Genomic DNA, 18,834 nt, shown 5'->3' on the forward strand with positions numbered 1-18,834 from the left:
TTAATGAAATGTAAAATGCTTGTGATATACTATTAAATGATAAAAAGCAAGATAGAAAACTGTACACAGAACATAATGATATAAAATATCCATGAGATATGAATATCCACAAATGAGGTTGAAAGATTATTACTTTATCTTTTTTACCTTTCTGCATTTGCTACATTTCGTATAGCAAATGCATGTTTTTTAATAGCAATTTTATTGAAATAAAAATCACACACCACATAATTCATCTATTTAAAGTGTACAATTCAATAGTTTTTAGTATATTCACAGAGTTGTACAACTGCATGTATCGTTTTTATAACTGGAAAAAACAAAATAGATCTGTGGTTTACAGATATTCTCTAAAAAAAACACTGTTTTTCTCTATGTAAACAGATAGGGTCTGTATTTAATCACCATGAGGAGTCACTTTCAAAGATGCCAACCAAAATGGGCTCCAAGTAGCTCAATCAAAATAAATGACAGGTAGTATGTTTCCCTTTTTTAAGGCTAGTGACTCTAATATGTTTTTAAATGCAGTTCAAATAAAAATGAGACATCTGATCACAGTATTTACCTTTACAGTGCTTGTGGTCTGGAGTTGGGGTATAGCCCTTGTGGCATGAACACATGTAGGATCCTTCGAGGTTGGAGCAAGTACCATTTGTGCAGATATCTGGTTCCAGGCATTCATCCACATCTTAAAGAATGGGGTATAATGGAAAGGGGGAAAAAAAGACAAAGAGGAAAAAAAGAAATAAAACATAAATAAAGTTGAATTTGGTTAGAAACAGAAATAGTGGATCTTCTAAAGAGGGGCAGATTCTTTTTTCTTTTTTTTGGCCGCACCATGCGGCTTCTGGGATTTTTAGTTCCCCAACCAAGGATTGAACCCAGGCCCTCAGCAGTGACAGTGTGGAGTCCTAACCACTGGACCACCAGAGAATTCCCAAGAGGGGCAGGTTCTTTAAGATAAGCTTTCAAATTAGCCCTTAAGAGGAGGAGAAGCTCTGGTATGAGGTATGTGTATGATGGTTCCGTGGCTTAATTTACTTTCTGCAAAGTAACTCAAAAAAGGAACCAAACATGCTCTACAAATAAACTCAATGGAAGGCTTGTTTTAGAGGGGAGGGAGAAAGAGAGGATAGATGTAGAGCAACATCCCCTGCAAGATAAAATATTCCAAAGAACCACAGACGTATGGAGGTCTAGTTAGGGAACTGATGAACTTCAGTAGAATGTTAGCGTTTACCGAAGCAAGAGATATGACTCATGACCCGGAAAAACCATGGGAAAGTTTGAACAGAAAGGTGAAAAAAAATCTGGCAAAACATTCTAAGATGGCATTGAATCAGTGATTAAAGAAAAAAAACAATCTAGGGGACAAACATAAGCCTAATGGGTAGTTTGAAGGTGGGGTATAGGCTGAAGAGGCAGATACAATAATAATAGCTAATCTTTTTTTTTTAAACATCTTTATTGGAGTATAATTGCTTTACAATGGTGTGTTAGTTTCTGTTTTATAACAAAGTGAATCAGCTATACATATACATATATCCCCATATCCCTTCCCTCTTGCATCTCCCTCCCTCACACCCTCCCTATTCCCCACCTCTAGGTGGTCACAAAGCACCGAGCTGATCTCCCTGTGCTATGCGCTGCTTCCCACTAGCTATCAATTTTACATTTTTTTTTTTAGATTCCATATATATGTGTTAGCATACGGTATTTGTTTTTCTCTTTCTGACTTACTTCACTCTGTATGACAGACTCTATGTCCATCCACCACAATAAAAATAACTCAATTTCGTTTCTTTTTATTTACAAGCAGCTCATGCAGTTCAATATCAAAAAAACAAACAACCCAATCCAAAAATGGTCAGAAGACCTAAACAGACATTTCTCCAAAGAAGATATACAGATTGCCAACAAACACATGAAAGGATGCTCAACATCACTAATCATTAGAGAAATGCAAATCAAAACTACAATGAGGTTATCACCTCACACCAGTCAGAATGGCCATCGTCAAAAAATCTACAAACAATAAATGCTGGAGAGGGTGTGGAGAAAAGGGAACCCTCTTGCACTGTGGGTGGGAATGTAAATTGATACAGCCACTATGGAGAACAGTATGGAGTTTCCTTAAAAAACTAAAAATAGAACTACCATACGACCCAGCAATCCCACTACTGGGCATATACCCTGAGAAAACCATAATTCAAAAAGAGTCATGTACCACAATGTTCATTGCAGCACTATTTACAATAGCCAGGACATGGAAGCAACCTAAGTGTCCATTGACAGATGAATGGATAAAGAAGATGTGGCACATATATACAATGGAATAATAGCTAATCCTTATCAGGCACTTACTGTATGAAGGCACTGAAGGCTTTACACATATTCCCTCATTTAATGCTAACAAAATCCGTATGGGCTAACCCTTCACAGAGGACGGAACTGAGATTTAAAGAAGTTCAAAGCTTGTCCAAGGCCACATAGTTAGAAACTGATGGCTCAGATTTGAACTCAGTCAGCCTAACTCCAAAGACCATCTTTTAAACTGTAAGGTTCTGTCATAGGCAAAGTTAAGTCTAGAGATAGAAACAGTTAAACAGAAAAAGCATGACTTTGTTTTTATGATTTGCTAACATAGCATTTATATCAATAATCATTATCTAAGTGTTCACTGATTTCATTCAACAAACTTTCATTAAGCTCCTACTAGAATACTGTTAATTCAAAAAGAAACATTTGAGTTCTGTGCCCCATTTGAATGCCCCTGGGTAAGTCCACTGTATATTGCAGAAAGAAGGTATATAATGTAGCATAAATAACCAAAAATTTAAAGAGAAAAAACTTCAACCACAAAGTGCCAAAAATACACACAGCATCACAATTTATACTTAACTTTACAGTGGGCTACAACTTAAAGTATTTTATACATAAGGCAGACAAACAATAAAAAGGAAAAGGCTCTTGATTGTATCCATTTCACTTCACAATGCTCGCCGCAAAAGCAATACAGCTTTCCACCTCAGTATTAACAGAGAATCATGAGCACATTAACAGAGACCTAGTTTTAAGTCAGCAATCATTCATTTGCACTGCATTTCATTAAAACTGTACTCTATCTTTTTCTTTTTTACAATGGAATTCAGAAGTAGAGTATTACCAAAATAAGGCACGGGGGATCTTGTGTGTGTGCACGTGTGTGTATGCCATATGCATACTGAAAACAGCCAAGTAATTGACACTGCCTAGGCGTTCTGCCTTGCTTTAACAACATCACTAATTATAGTAGAGTGACCCTATTGCATTACAAACAAAAATAACACTTTCAGACAGACTCATTATCCATCCTTTCTTTGGTTGTGGGAGTCCACTTTTGTAAACATTGAAAGCAAACTACTTCAAAGAAGAAGCCAAACACTGGAGCCAAAATAAATAATGGGACAGAATGAACATAGACGCTGGGCATGGAAATTCCAACAGCAATGTAAAAATGTCATGTCTATGGGCTTCCCTGGTGGCGCAGTGGTTGAGAATCTGCCTGCTAATGCAGGAGACACGGGTTCGAGCCCTGGTCTGGGAAGATCCCACATGCCACGGAGCAGCTGGGCCCGTGAGCCACAATTGCTGAGCCTGCGCGTCTGGAGCCTGTGCCCCGCAACGGGAGGGGCCGCGATAGTGAAAGGCCCGCGCACCGCGATGAAGAGCGGTCCCCGCACCGCGATGAAGAGTGGCCCCCACTTGCCGCAACTAGAGAAAGCCCTCGCACGAACCGAAGACCCAGCACAGCCAAAAATAAATAAATTAATTAATTAAATAAATAAATTAAAAAAAAAAAAAAATGTCATGTCTAGGATCTGGTTTGGTTTCAAAAACGTTAACAAGATGAAAAATGTATCAATTGCTCTTTTTAATTTTTCATGCACCAGAGAGTGTGATTTATAAGACTGCAGAATATAACAGTAAAATTAATTTCTAAGACCATATTTTCTCTTAAAGTAAATTAACAGGCATTGCAGATTACCATTCAGGAGATACTTACAAAACTTCTATTTTACCAGGCTACTACCATGATTAACGATGAAGCAGAATGCTTTGAAATATCTAGGAGACCGTGATGTGTTTATTCTTTACTTACTACAGTCATAATTGCATGGAAACAGAATCCTGTAGATAGAACAGTTTGAATTAAATAAGTACATGAGCTTAGTGGCACTTATGCTCTTAAGGAGATAATGATATATAGTAGAATATCACTAAAAATGTCTTTGATTTAGAATCAAAAGGTACAAACCTCCAGCTATAAAATAAATGTCATGGTGATGTAATGTACAGCATGGTGACCATAGTTAGTAACACTGTACTGCGTACTTGAAAGTTGCCAAGAGAATACAGTTGGCCCTTGAAGAACATGGGTTTGAACTGCATGCATCCACTTACACACGGATTTTTTTCAACAGTAAATACTACAGTACTACACGATCCGTGGTTGGGAGAAACCGTGGACGCAGAGGGCCAACTATAAGTTATATGCAGATTTTCAGCTGCACAGAGGGTTGGTGCCCCTAACGCCCTCATTGTTAGAGGGTCAGCTGTGGCTCTTAAAAGTCTTCATCACAAGAAAAAAAAATTTTGTAACCATGTATGGTGATGGATGTCAACTAGACTTATTATGGTGATCATGTTGCAATGTATACAAATATTGAATCATTTTGTACACCTGAAATATAATGCTATCTCACAATTATACCTCAATTTAAAAAAAATAAAAAGAATCTCTATACAGAAGGAAGGTGTCTAGAGTGTAGTCTCACTTGGTGGATGAAAAGGGAATGAAATAAACTCAGTGTTGTATCTTTAGCCAGACCTCTCTCCTTAACTGCTCATCGCCACAGCTATGATCTTAGAAATTAATTTTACTGTTATATTCTGTTAGTTTACTGGGACATCTCTACTTGATGTCCCACAGGCACCTCTTGAGTCCTCATGGCCCAAACTGATCCTTTTCCTGCCTTCTCTTTATGCTGTCTCTCATGTCAATATAGGCTACCACGACCCACTCAGACGCCCAAGTCAGAAACTTGGGAGTCATCCCTTCTAGATTCCTTACTCTCCCTCTTTCCCCACATTCAATTTACTACCAAGTCATGTAAATTCTACTTACCAAATCTCTCTCAAATACACCCAACTTTACTTCATTCCTACCACTACCATTCTCTCTCACCTGGGTTATTGGCATAATCTTCTGTTTCTCTATTTAAAGTTTTACCCTATCAAATCCATTATCCAAATTGCAGCCACAGCAATATTTCTAAAATACAAATCTGACCAATGATGTTGTTCCTCTACTTTAAAAACTTTCAATCGTTTCCAGGGTTTTTCAATTCAGTCAAGGATACAGTACAAACTTGTTGGGCCCTGAATGGTACTGGCAGAAAGTCAGGCCCCCATAATCCCTACTTCTAACCCTTGGGAGGACCAATGCCATGGGAAACAAGGTGGTCTCTACCCACCCTACTGTCTACCACCCAACACCCACAGCCCCTTTCCCCTGCAGCAGAGGGAGATGGTTATGTCTCTGTTTTCTGTATTGGAGCTCAAAACTCATTCTAGGATTACAGTCTTATAGAAGAGTTGTATCACCCAAATTCTTACACGCATATACATAATGAGTTCAAAAGGGAAACTGTCCATAGAAAAATGGGTCACAAATTCAAGAAAAACAATTTACCAATGGGCTTTGGGGACATAATTTGGCATGTGCCATTCATGAATTAATTAAACCTCCCACAGTAAGGAAGTTGCCAGGAGTTTACTAGGTCAGCAATTTGTGGATGACTCTTAACGAGTTTATGAATCCACCTCACTGTACTATCACCCAGTCCAAATTAATCCTTCTCATCCACAATACCTTGAATGACTCTCACAAATGCCTGGTGAAAACTGGATACGCCACACCTACAGGATTTCCTGATTCCTCCTCTAATAACCCTATCATAAGAGGCAGTCAGAGGCATAATTTGTCCTTAATGAACCTGGCTGATTTTTATGATCATCACATCCTTTAAAAAATGTTTCACCTCATCATTGGAATCCTGCAGTCTACAGTTCTTTTTCAAGATCAACATGAAGTTCAGTGGTCATTAGTTCCCGAACTCCACCTTCTTTCCTCTTTGGGGGGAAATGAGGACATTAATCTCTCTCCAGGTCCTGGGCAACTTTCCATTCTCCACAATTTCACAAAGATGATTCCCAGCTGGCCAGCAATCCCACCTGCAAATTCTCTCATTGCTTCGAAAGGTAATTCATCTGGGTCAGGAACCCTTTTGAAATTTCCCTTCCTAATATCCTAGGAACACACCAGACTGCCCGAAGCCCCTCTGTGGTGGGCAAGACCTCTAAAGTTCTAAGGGTGCTCAGTGGCCACCTTCCCACAGGTCAGCCCGTGGCTGTACTGCCCCCTTCCACTTCACCCACCTTGGAGTTGGTCAGAATAGGGTCCAGAGCAAGAGTTTACCTGCATTACTTCCTTTACTACCAAGGAGATGAATCTGTCAACACGGTGAACCAGTCATTTTTCTGAAGCCATTCAACCTCATGTAATTCATTAGTGACCAAGAGACTTCAGTGAGTGAGCACCATTTTATATGGGAAGAAAACATCTTATTCTATCACCACGCTACATGAAAATACAGGATTACTCCCCACACAAACATTACTTCAATTATCCCTCAACTATTCTTCACACATAGTCTTTACATTGGATTGGCCAAAAAGTTCATTCACATTTTTCTGTAACATCTTATGGAAAAACCCAAACGAACTTTTTGGCCAACCAAATACTAAAGATGATGGGAGAACGTATTTGACAGAAAAGCAAGCATGGCGGAGAGACCTTCAAGATGGCGGAGTTGTAAGACGTGGAGATCACTTTTCTCCCCACAAATACATCAGAAATACAACTACATGTGGAACAACTCCTACAGAACACCTACTGAACGCTGGCAGAAGACCTCAGGCTTCCCAAAAGGCAAGAAACTCTCCACGTACCTGGGCAGGGAAAAAAGAAAAAAGAAAAAACAGAGACAAAAGAATAGGGACGGGACTTGCCCCTCTGGGAGGGAGCTGTGAAGGAGGAAAAGTTTCCACACACTAGGAAGGCCCTTCACTGGCGGAGACAGGGGATAGTCTGGGGGAAAGCTTTGGAGCTACGGAGGAGAGCGCAGCAACAGAGGTGCAGAGGGCAAAGCGGAGAGATTCCCGCACAGAGGATCAGTGCCGACCAGCACTCACCAGCCCGAGAGCCTTGTCTGCTCACCAGCTGGGACAGGTGGTGTCTGGGAGCTGAGGTCAGATCCCAGGGAGAGGACTGGGGTTGGCTGCGTGAACACAGCCTGAAGGGGGCTAGTGCGTCACAGCTAGCCGGGAGGGAGTCCGGTAAAAAGTCTGGAACTACCTAAGAGGCAAGAGACCACTGTTTCGGGGTGTGCGAGGAGAGGGGATTAAGAGCACCGCCTAAATGAGCTCCAGAGATGGGCGTGAGCTGCGGCTATCAGCGCGCACACCAGAGATGGGCATGAAATGCTAAGGCTGCTGCTGCCGCCACCAAGAAGCCTGTGAGCAAGCACAGGTCACTATCCACACCTCCCCTCCCGGGAGCCTGTGCAGCCCGCCACTGCCAGGGTCCTGTGATCCAGGGACAACTTCCCCGGGAGAACACACGGCGTGCCTCAGGCTGTTGCAATGTCACGCCGGCCTCTGCAGCCACAGGCTCACCCCGCATTCCGTACCCCTCCCTCGCCCTGGCCTGAGTGAGCCAGAGGCCCCTAATCAGCCACTCCTTTAACCCATCCTGTCTGAGCAAAGACCAGAAGCCCTCAGGAGACCTACACGCAGAGGCGGGGCCAAATCCGAAGCTGAATCCCAGGAGCTGTGCGAACAAAGAAGAGAAAGGGAAATCTCTCCCAGCAGCCTCAGGAGCAGTGGATTAAATCTCCACAATCAACTTGATGTACCCTGCATCTCTGGAATACCTGAATAGACAACAAATCATCCCAAAATTCAGACAGTGGACTTTGGAAGCAACTACAGTTGGGGTTTGCTTTCTGCATCTAATTTGTTTCTGGTTTTATGTTTATCTTAGTTTAGTATTTAGAGTTTATTATCATTGGTAGATTTGTTTATTGATTTGGTTGCTCTCTTCCTTTTTTTTAATATGTAGATATATATATATATTTCCTTTTTCTCCTTTTGTGACTGTATATATGTGTGCTTCTTTGTGTGATTTTGTCTGTATAGCTTTGCTTTTACCATTTGTCCTAGGGTTCTGTCTGTCCGTTTTTGTGTTTCTTTGTTTTTTTAGAATAGTTTTTAGCTCTTGTTATCATTGGTGGATTTGTTTTTTGGTTTGGTTGCTCTCTTCTTTCTTTCCTTTTTTATTTCTTTTATTACTTTTTATTCTTTTATTTTTTAAAATAAATTCATTTATTTACTTATTTATTTACTTATTTATTTTTGGCTGCATTGGGTCTTAGCTGCTGCATGCGGGCTTTTCTCTAGTGGCAGTGAGTGGGGGCTACTCTTCATTGTCATATGCGGGCTTCTCACTGAGGTGGCTTCTCTTGTTGTGTAGCATGGGCTCGAGGCACACAGGCTTCAGTAGTTGTGGCCTGCGGGCTCTAGAGTGCAGGCTCAGTAGTTGTGGCACACGGGCTTAGTTGCTCCGCACCATGTGGGATCGTCCCGGACCAGGTCATGAACCTGTGTCCCTTGCATTGGCAGGCGGATTCTCAACCACTGTGCTGCCAGGGAAGCCTTATTACTTTTTAATTTTTTGATTTTTAATAATTTTTTAAAATTTTATATTTTAATAACTTTGTTTAATTTTATTTATTTTTTACTTTCTTTCTTTCTTTTTCTCTCCCTTTTGTTCTGAGCTGTGTGGCAGACAGAGTCTTGGTGCTCCAGCCAAGTGTCAGGCCTGTGCCTCTGAGGTGGGAGAGCTGAGTTCAGAATATCGGTCCAACGGAGACCTCCTGGCTCCACGTACTATCAAACGGCAAAAGCTCTCCCAGAGATCTCCATCTCAACACTAAGATCCTGCACCACTCAACGACCAGCAAGCTACAGTGCTGGACACCCTATGCCAAACAACTAGCAAGACAGGAACACAACTCCACCCATTAGCAGAGAGGCTGCCTAAAATCATAATAAGGTCACAGACACCCCAAAATACACCACCGGATGCAGTCCTGCCCACCAAAAAGACAAGATCCAGCCTCACCCACCACAACACAGGCACCAGTCCCCTCCACCAGGAAGCCTACACAACCCACTGAACCAACCTTACCCACTGGGGGCAGACACCAAAAACAACGGGAACTATGAACCTGCAGCCTGCGAAAAGGAGATGCCAAACACAGTAAGTTAAGCAAAATGAGAGGACAGAGGAACACACAGCAGATGAAGGAGCAAGGTAAAAACCCATCACACCAAACAAATGAAGAGGAAATAGGCAGTCTACCTGAAAAAGAATTCAGAGTAATGATAGTAAAGGTGATCCAAAATCTTAGAAATAGAATGGAGAAAATACAAGAAACATCTACCAAGAACCTAGAAGAACTAAAGAGCAAACAAACAATGATGAACAACACAAAAAAATGACATTAAAAATTCTCTACTAGGAATCAAAAGCAGGATAACTGAGGCAGAAGAACGGATAAGTGACCTGGAAGATAAAACAGTGAAAATAACTACCACAGAAGAGAATAAAAAAAGATGAAAAGAACTGAGGACAGTCTCAGAGACCTCTGGGACAACATTAAATGCACCAACATTCGAATTATAGGGATCCCAGAAGAAGAAGAGAAAAAGAAAGGGACTGAGAAAAAATCTGAAGAGATTATAGTTGAAAACTTCCCTAATACGGGAAAGGAAATAGTTGATCAAGTCCAGGAAGTGCAGAGAGTCCCATACAGGATAAAAGCAAGGAGAAACACGCCAAGACACATATTAAGCAAATTATCAAAAATTAAATACAAAGAAAAAATATTAAAAGCAGCAAGGGAAAAACAGCAAATAACCTAAAAGGGAACCCCCATAAGGTTAACAGCTGATCTTTCAGCAGAAACTCTGCAAGCCAGAAGGGAGTGGCAGGACATATTTAAAGTGATGAAAGGGAAGAATCTACAACCAAGATTACTCTACCCAGCAAGGATCTCATTCAGATTTGACAGAGAAATTAAAACCTTTACAGACAAGCAAAAGCTAACAGAATTCAGCACCACCAAACCAGCTTTACAACAAATGCTAAAGGAACTTCTCTAGGCAGGAAACACAGAGAAGGAAAAGACCTACAGTAATAAACCCAAAACAATTAAGAAAATGGTAACAGGAACATACATATCAATAACTACTTTAAATGTAAATGGATTAAATGCTCCAACCAAAAGACACAGATTGGCTGAATGGATACAAAAACAAGACCCGTGTATATGTTGTCTACAGGAGACCCACTTCAGATCTAGGGACACATACAGACTGAAAGTGAGGGGATGGAAAAAGATATTCCATGCAAATGGAAATCAAAAGAAAGCTGGAGTAGAAGTTCTCACATCAGACAAAATAGACTTTAAAACAAAGACTATTACAAGAGACAAAGAAGGACACTACATAATGATCAAGGGATCAATCCAAGAAGAAGATATAACAATTGTAAATATTTATGCACCCAACATAGGAGCACCTCAATACATAAGGCAAATGCTAACAGCCATAAAAGGGGAAATCGACAGTAACACAATCATAGTAGGGGACTTTAACACCCCACTTTCACCAATGGACAGATCATCCAAAATGAAAATAAATAAGGAAACACAAGCTTTAAAGGATACATTAAACAAGATGGACTTAATTGATATTTATAGGACATTCCACCCATAAACAAAGAATACACATTCTTCTCAAGTGCTCATGGAGCATTCTCCAGGATAGATCATATCTTGGGTCACATATCAAGCCTTGGTAAATTTAAGAAAATTGAAATCGTACCAAGTATCTTTTCCACCCACAACACTGTGAGACTAGATATCAATTACAGGACAAATCTGTAAGAAATACAAACACATGGAGGCTAAACAATGCACTACTAAATAACCAAGAGATCACTGAAGAAATCAAAGAGGAAATCAAAAAATTCCTACAAACAAATGACAATGAAAACACAATGACCCCAAACCTATGGGATGCAGCAAAAGCAGTTCTAACAGGGAAGTTTATAGCAATACAATCCTACCTCAGAAAACGAGAAACATCTCAAATAAACAACCTAACTTTACACCTAAAGCAATCAGAGAAAGAAGAACAAAAAACCCCCAAGTTAGCAGAAGGAAAGAAATCATAAAGATCAGATCAGAAATAAATGAAAAAGAAATGAAGGAAACAATAGCAAAGATCAATAAAATTAAAAGCTGGTTCTTCAAGAAGATAAGCAAAATTGATAAACCATTAGCCGGACTCATCAAGAAAAAAAGGGAGAAGAGTCAAATCAATAGAATTAGAAATGAAAAAGGAGACGTAACCACTGACACTGCAGAAATACAAAGGATCATGAGAGATTACTACAAGCAACTCTATGCTAATAAAATGGACAACCTGGAAGAAATGGACAAATTCTTAGAAATGCACAATCTTCCGAGACTGAAGCAGAAAGAAACAGAAAATATAAACAGACCAATCACAAGCACTGAAATTGGGACTGTGATTAAAAATCTTCCAACAAACAAAAGCCCAGAACCAGATGCCTTCACAGGCAAATTCTATCATTTAGAGGAGAGCTAACACCGATCGTTCTCAAATTCTTCCAAAATATAGCAGAGGGAGGAACACTCCCAAACTCATTCTACGAGGCCACCATCACCCTGATACCAAAACCAGACAAAGATGTGACAAAGAAAGAAAACTACAGGTCAATATCACTGATGAACATGAATGCAAAAATCCTCAACAAAATACTAGCAAACAGAATCCAACAGCACATTAAAAGGATCATACACCATGATCAAGTGGGGTTTATCACAGGAATGCAAGGATTCTTCAATATATGCAAATCAATCAAATTGATACACCATATTAACAAACTGAAGAATAAAACCATATGATCATCTCAATAGATGCAGAAAAAGCTTTTGACAAAATTCAACACCCATTTATGATAAAGACCCTCCAGAAACTAGGCACAGAGGGAACTTACCTCAACATAATAAAGGCCATATACGACAAACCCATAGGCAACATCGTTGTCAATGGTGAAAAACAGAAACCATTTCCTCTAAGATCAGGAACAAGACAAGGTTGCCTACTCTCACCACTATTATTCAACATACTTTTGGAAGTTTTAGCCACAGGAATCAGAGAAGAAAATAAATAAAAGGAATCCAAATCAGAAAAGAAGAAGTAAAGCTGTCACTGTTTGCAGATGACATGATAGTATACATAGAGAATCCTAAAGATGCTACCAGAAAACTACTAGACCTAATTAATGAATTTGGTAAAGTAGCAGGATACAAAATTAATGCACAGAAGTCTCTTGCATTCCTATACACGAATGATGAAAAATCTGAAAGAGAAATTAAGGGAATACTCCTATTTACTATTGCAACAAAAAGAATAAAATACCTAGGAATAAACCTGCCTAAGGAGACAAAAGACCTGTATGCAGAACACTGTAAGACACTGATGAAAGAAATTAAAGATGACACCAACAGATGGAGAGATAGACCATGTTCTTGGATTGGAAGAATCAACATTGTGAAAATGACTCTCCTACCCAAAGCAATCTACAGAGTCAATGCAATCCCTATCAAACTACCAATGGCATTATTCACAGAACTGGAACAAAAACTTTCACAATTTGTATGGAAACACAAAAGACCCCGAATAGCCAAAGCATTCTTGAGAAAGAAAAACGGAGCTGGAGGAATCAGGCTCCAGACTTCAGACTATACTACAAAGCTACAGTAATTAAGACAGTATGGTACTGGCACAAAAACAGAAATATAGATCAATGGAACAGGATGGAAAGCCCAGAGATAAACCCACGCACATATGGTCACCTTATCTTTGATAAAGGATTCAAGAATATATAATGGAGAAAAGACAGTCTCTTCAATAAGTGGTGATGGGAAAACTGGACAGCTACATGTAAAAGAATGAAATTAGAACACTCTCTAACACCATACACAAGAATAAACTCAAAATGGATTAAAGACCTAAATGTAAGGCCAGACACTATCAAACTCTTAGAGGAAAACATAGGCAGAACACTCTACGAGATAAATCACAGCAAGATCCTTTTTGACCCACCTTCTAGAGAAATGGAAATAAAAACAAAAATAAACAAATGGGACCTAATGAAACTTAAAAGCTTTTGCACAGCAAAGGAAACCATAAACAAGACAAAAAGACAACCCTCAGAATGGGAGAAAATATTTGCAAATGAAGCAACTACAAACGATTAATCTCCCAAATTTACAAGCAGCTCATGTCGCTCAATATTTAAAAAACAAACAACCCAATCCAAAAATGGGCAGAAGACCTAAACAGACATTCCTCCAAAGAAGATATACAGATTGCCAACAAACACATGAAAGGATGCTCAACATCACTAATTATTAGAGAAACGCAAATCAAAACTACAATGAGGTATCACCTTACACCAGTTAGAATGGGCATCATCAGAAAATCTACAAACAACAAATGCTGGAGAGGGTGTGGAGAAAAGGGAACCCTCTTGCACTGTTGGTGGGAATGTAAATTGATATAGCCACTATGGAGAACAATATGGAGGTTCCTTCAAAAACTAAAAATAGAATTACCATATGACCCAGCAATCCCACTACTGGGCATATACCCAGAGAAAACCGTAATTCAAAAAGACACATGCACCCGAATGTTCATTGCAGCACTATTTACAATAGCCAGGACATGGAAGCAACCTAAATGCCCATCAACAGACGAATGGATAAAGAAGTTGTGGTACATATATACAATGGAATATTACTCAGCCATAAAAAAGAACGAAACTGAGTCATTTGTTGAGACGTGGATGGATCTAGAGACTGTCATACAGAGTGAAGTAAGTCAGAAAGAGAAAAACAAATATCGTATATTAACGCATGTATGTGGAACCTAGAAAAATGGTACAGATGAGCCGGTTTGCAGGGCAGAAGTTGAGACACAGATGTAGAGAACAGACATATGGACACCAAGGGGGGAAAACTGCGGTGGGGTGGGGATGGTGGTGTGCTGAATTGGGCGATTGGGATTGACATGTATACACTGATGTGTATAAAATTGATGACTAATAAGAACCTGCAGTATAAACAAACAAACAAACAAAACAACTAATACTAAACTTTCATTGGGTTATTTGTATGGAAATATGTTAATATAAATGTTGCAGACATTACATGAAATTTCTAAAAATCTTATATGTTCTGGTATAATGTTATAAGTCATAATCCTTGTTATTACTTTAAAATGTATATCTCAGAAATAACTAATTTTCTTGTCAACTGCATTATTATGAACTTTCATCAAATCTTTAACCGTGGTCATTTTTAAGTCTTTTGTCATTTACAGACAGTTCTGGGTGTACTCTGATGCTTTTGCAAATATGTTCCTATAAAAGGGTTTCATCTTCAGGAAATTCATGGAAAAGACTCTGACAAGTACAGGTTTCTGGTAACTGACTGTACTGCTGAACTGAATGAATAAGCATTTTCAGAACTCTAATGAAAAACTGATGAGCTCATAAAAGTGCTAACAAAAGATCAAGATGAAAAAAAAAATTAATTACATGGGACTGAGTGAACTGATGAGGATGAGTATAATTTTTGTGACGTTCTGTTTGAATTTAAAAAAAGAAAAAATCCCACAAGGACTCAGAGGCAAAGAATATACAAATCAATTTTCACTGCAAAGTAAAGGAGCTGTTACAGTGGAGGATTACTGGACTGAATGTCAATATTATGACATAGTATGAGTGTGTTTCATGTTTGGTAATTGCAATCATTGTTGCTTTTGTTGTGGTCATCCATGTACAATGCTTGGTGTCAGTCTATTTATCTCTTGTAAAAATAAAATACAGTGTGTGTGAAAAAAAAAAAAAACGACAATGAGGTATCACCTCATACCAGTCAGAATGGCCATCATCAAAAAATCTACAAACAATAAATGCTGGAGAGGGTGTGGAGAAAAGGGAACCCTCTTGCACTGTGGGTGGGAATGTAAATTGATACAGCCACTATGGAGAACAGTATGGAGGTTCCTTAAAAAACTAAAAATAGAACTACCATACGACCCAGCAATCCCACTACTGGGCATATACCCCGAGAAAACCATAACTCAAAAAGAGTCATGTACCAAAATGTTCATTGCAGCTCTATTTACAATAGCCAGGACATGGAAGCAACCTAAGTGTCCATCGACAGATGAATGGATAAAGAAGATGTGGTACATATATACAATGGAATATTACTCAGCCATAAAAAGAAACGAAATCGAGTTATTTGTAGTGAGGTGGATGGACCTAGAGTCTGTCATACAGAGTGAAGTAAGTCAGAAAGAGAAAAGCAAATACCGTATGCTAACACATATATATGGAAACTAAAAAAAAAAAAAAAAAATTGGTCATGAAGAACCTAGGGGCAAGACAGGAATAAAGACACAGACCTACTAGAGAATGGACTTGAGGACACAGGGAGGGGGAAGGGTAAGCTGGGACAAAGTGAGAGAGTGGCATGGACATATATACACTACCAAATGTAAAATAGATAGCTAGTGGGAAGCAGCCACATAGTGCAGGGAGATTAGCTTGGTGCTTTGTGACCATCTAGAGGGGTGGGATAGGGAGGGTGGGAGGGAGACGCAAGAGGGAGGAGATTTGGGGATATATGTATATGTATAGCTGATTCACTTTGTTATAAAGCAGAAACTGACACACCATTGTAAAGCAATTATACTCCAATAAAGATGTTAAAAAAAAAAAAAAAAGGAAGCATGACAAAATGAGAGACAGACGCTGATTAGGCCAATGCAATGAAATCACCTCACCTGCACCTGAGGTATAGTAAATCCTCAGGATGTCTCCCCCTCTGTCAATTCTGACGAACTTAAAAATATGCAGTAGCAGACCTGCCTACAAAAATAGGTTATATGTTTCTCAAAGATTCATCACTGCTTTTCAGAATTGGAAAACAGCCAATGCTATGTACATCGCAGATGAAGATCCAAAGATGAGCTCAGAAAATCAACCCACTAATCTGAGCAAATCACTAACTTTCTACCTCACCTTTCTAAAAGAACATTTTGTCTTTCAGAAAATTTCACCTGGGCTACCTATGGATAGGCCTGCCATCTTAGACTCTAGAAGCCCTGAGCCACAACTACTGCTGCTTGTAAGGGACGATTCCAGTCCATATGGATCTCTCCATTCTATGAACTTTTATTTTCCTTATTATCTTAATTATATTGTTTTGTCCTCTAATTGTCTTGGGTGTACATGAGAGGTATATGAGACATTATATAAAACAAAACAATACTAGCTTTGAAGCTAAGAGACCTGGGATCATGCCCTAGCTCTGCCATTTATTACCCATGACCAGGAGCAAGCCCATTAACCTATTTGGGAAAAAATTTCTATATCTGTACTACAGGTATACTGTAAACTATATAAAGAGAAATTGTTATTACAATAACAAGTATTCCCACACAGGTATATTTCCTGCCTTCAGAAGTAGTTTGTTTTTTTTGATGAGATATAATTGACATTATAACATTATGTAAGTTAAGCAACAAGGATGTAATGTGCAGCACAGGGAAATACAGCCATTATTTTGTAAAATCTTTACTGGGCCCGTGAGCCACAACTACTGAGCCTGCACGTCTGGAGCCTGTGCTCCGCAACAAGAGAGGCCGCGACAGTGAGAGGCCCGCGCACTGCGATGAAGAGTGGCCCCCGCTCGCCGCAACTAGAGAAAGCCCTCGCACAGCAACGAAGACCCAACACAGCCAAAATAAATAAATAAATAAAAATTTAAAAAAAATTTAAAAAAAAATCTTTAAACGGAGCATAATCTATAAAAATGTTGAATCATTACATTGTCACCTGAAACTAATACAATATTGCAAATCAACTATACTTCAATAAAACGTATTGTGCAAGTTTAAGGGATGATTTGATATACATATTGCAAAATGATCAATACTGTAGCATTACTAACACATCTATCATGTCTCACAATTATTATTTCTTTCCTGGTGAGGACAATTAATATCCAGTCTCTTCGCAACTTTGAGGTTTATAATATAGTATTGTTGACTACAATCACTAAGCTGTGCATTACATCTCCAGGGCTTACCTACTAGTTGCAAATGTGTGTTATCCTCTAATAACATCTCCCCAATTCCCCCACCCCCAGGCCCTTATACCACTCTACACTGTTTTGTTTTGCTTCTTTACAACTTCAAATCTTCTCTGGCATCTAGCAGACATATACATAGGTAGGCGCTCAATAACTACTTACTGACTGATTAGAAGATTCCTTTAGCATATAATGATTTAGGGACAAGGCTGATGTTTTGCACATTTTACAATATCCACAAAAGGCAGACCGTGAGCTCAGCTGCCATCTTACATAAAAAGAATAATTGTAGGACTAAAGTCTTCAATTTTATTTAAGTTTATGAATTTTCATATATTCCATAAAGGTTAACAATGAGTCTTAAAATCTGAGAAGCAATCCTAAGGTGAAAAGAACTCCTAGAACAAGGAGCTCTCCATGTTTATCCTGCACGTTTTCTGCACCTGGTTTTGGTTAAGACTGTGGCTAACCAGATGTCAAGTGGATTGAACAATACTAAGTTCTTCAGATACTGAAGACTTACTACATTTAGAACACTCAAATGGGAGTCACAAAGTCATCATTAACTTAATTACGGCCAACAAAGAAGGATCACTTTGATTAAAATCTCAGAAATTTGTATCCCCGTATCACATGGTTTGTCGGAGTCAACTATAAAGCAAGGCAATAAACTCAAAAAAGGCTAGCTGCGCACATCTACCAGGCGACAGATATTGTATATTGTGTCTATTGTGTAGATATTGTGAAGGTGAGCAAAGAAAGTGAAGCAAAAGAAAGAGGATGGCAGTACTGTAGAAGCGAAAACATTTGTTAGGGATGACCCTGCAGAGAAGCATTATGATTCTCAAGAAGTATATTCCAGCAAAACAAAAATGCTCAGAAGTTGAAAGGAAACTGTAAGATTGAGATAACGTAAATTCAAAAGAGAAAGCTCCTATGACAGTTAAAAACTATATGAAATGAGCTTAAAGAAAGCCAAAGAGAAGGGAGTTATCCATAAAAATCTGACATATAATTTACTTTAACAGGTATCAGTTATTATTGCATTTCTTCTATTTCAGGACAAGGGAAATACAACGGAGGTAACAGGGTTGGGGGAAGAAGGATTATAACATTTCTTGGGTCCTACCTTGTGTCAGACACCTTACTCAGTGCTTTATATCACATTTAATTCTAACAATAAACCCCATGAAGAAAGTATTTCAATACACATGTTACAGATATTGAAACCAAGCTTCAGAGAGGTCACATAGCCCATAATCTGCCTAAATTCAGGGAAATATGATCTTTATATCACAGTTACTGAATGCACCTTTAAACAATTATATATTAGAGAATTTCCTTTGGGGGATCGCTCTAGTCAGGTCTGAATCAGGCTAGTACTTCAAGTCAAGGGAAACCTGTATAT

General features: G+C 39.0%; 1 protein-coding gene across 12 annotated transcripts in view; it reads right to left on the reverse strand.

The window, feature by feature from the left end:
- LTBP1 (latent transforming growth factor beta binding protein 1) overlaps positions 1–18,834 on the reverse strand; it is a 432,848-nt gene that overhangs the window by 99,333 nt on the left and 314,681 nt on the right. For all 12 annotated transcript variants that reach the window (XM_057557919.1, XM_057557920.1, XM_057557922.1 and 9 more), the window contains one exon: positions 566–688. In XM_057557919.1, the coding sequence (XP_057413902.1) occupies positions 566–688 (123 nt within the window). The remainder of the gene's footprint in view (positions 1–565; positions 689–18,834) is intronic.

This window comes from Balaenoptera acutorostrata, chromosome 12, assembly GCF_949987535.1.
Source record: "Balaenoptera acutorostrata chromosome 12, mBalAcu1.1, whole genome shotgun sequence".
Taxonomy (NCBI): Eukaryota; Metazoa; Chordata; class Mammalia; order Artiodactyla; family Balaenopteridae; genus Balaenoptera; species Balaenoptera acutorostrata.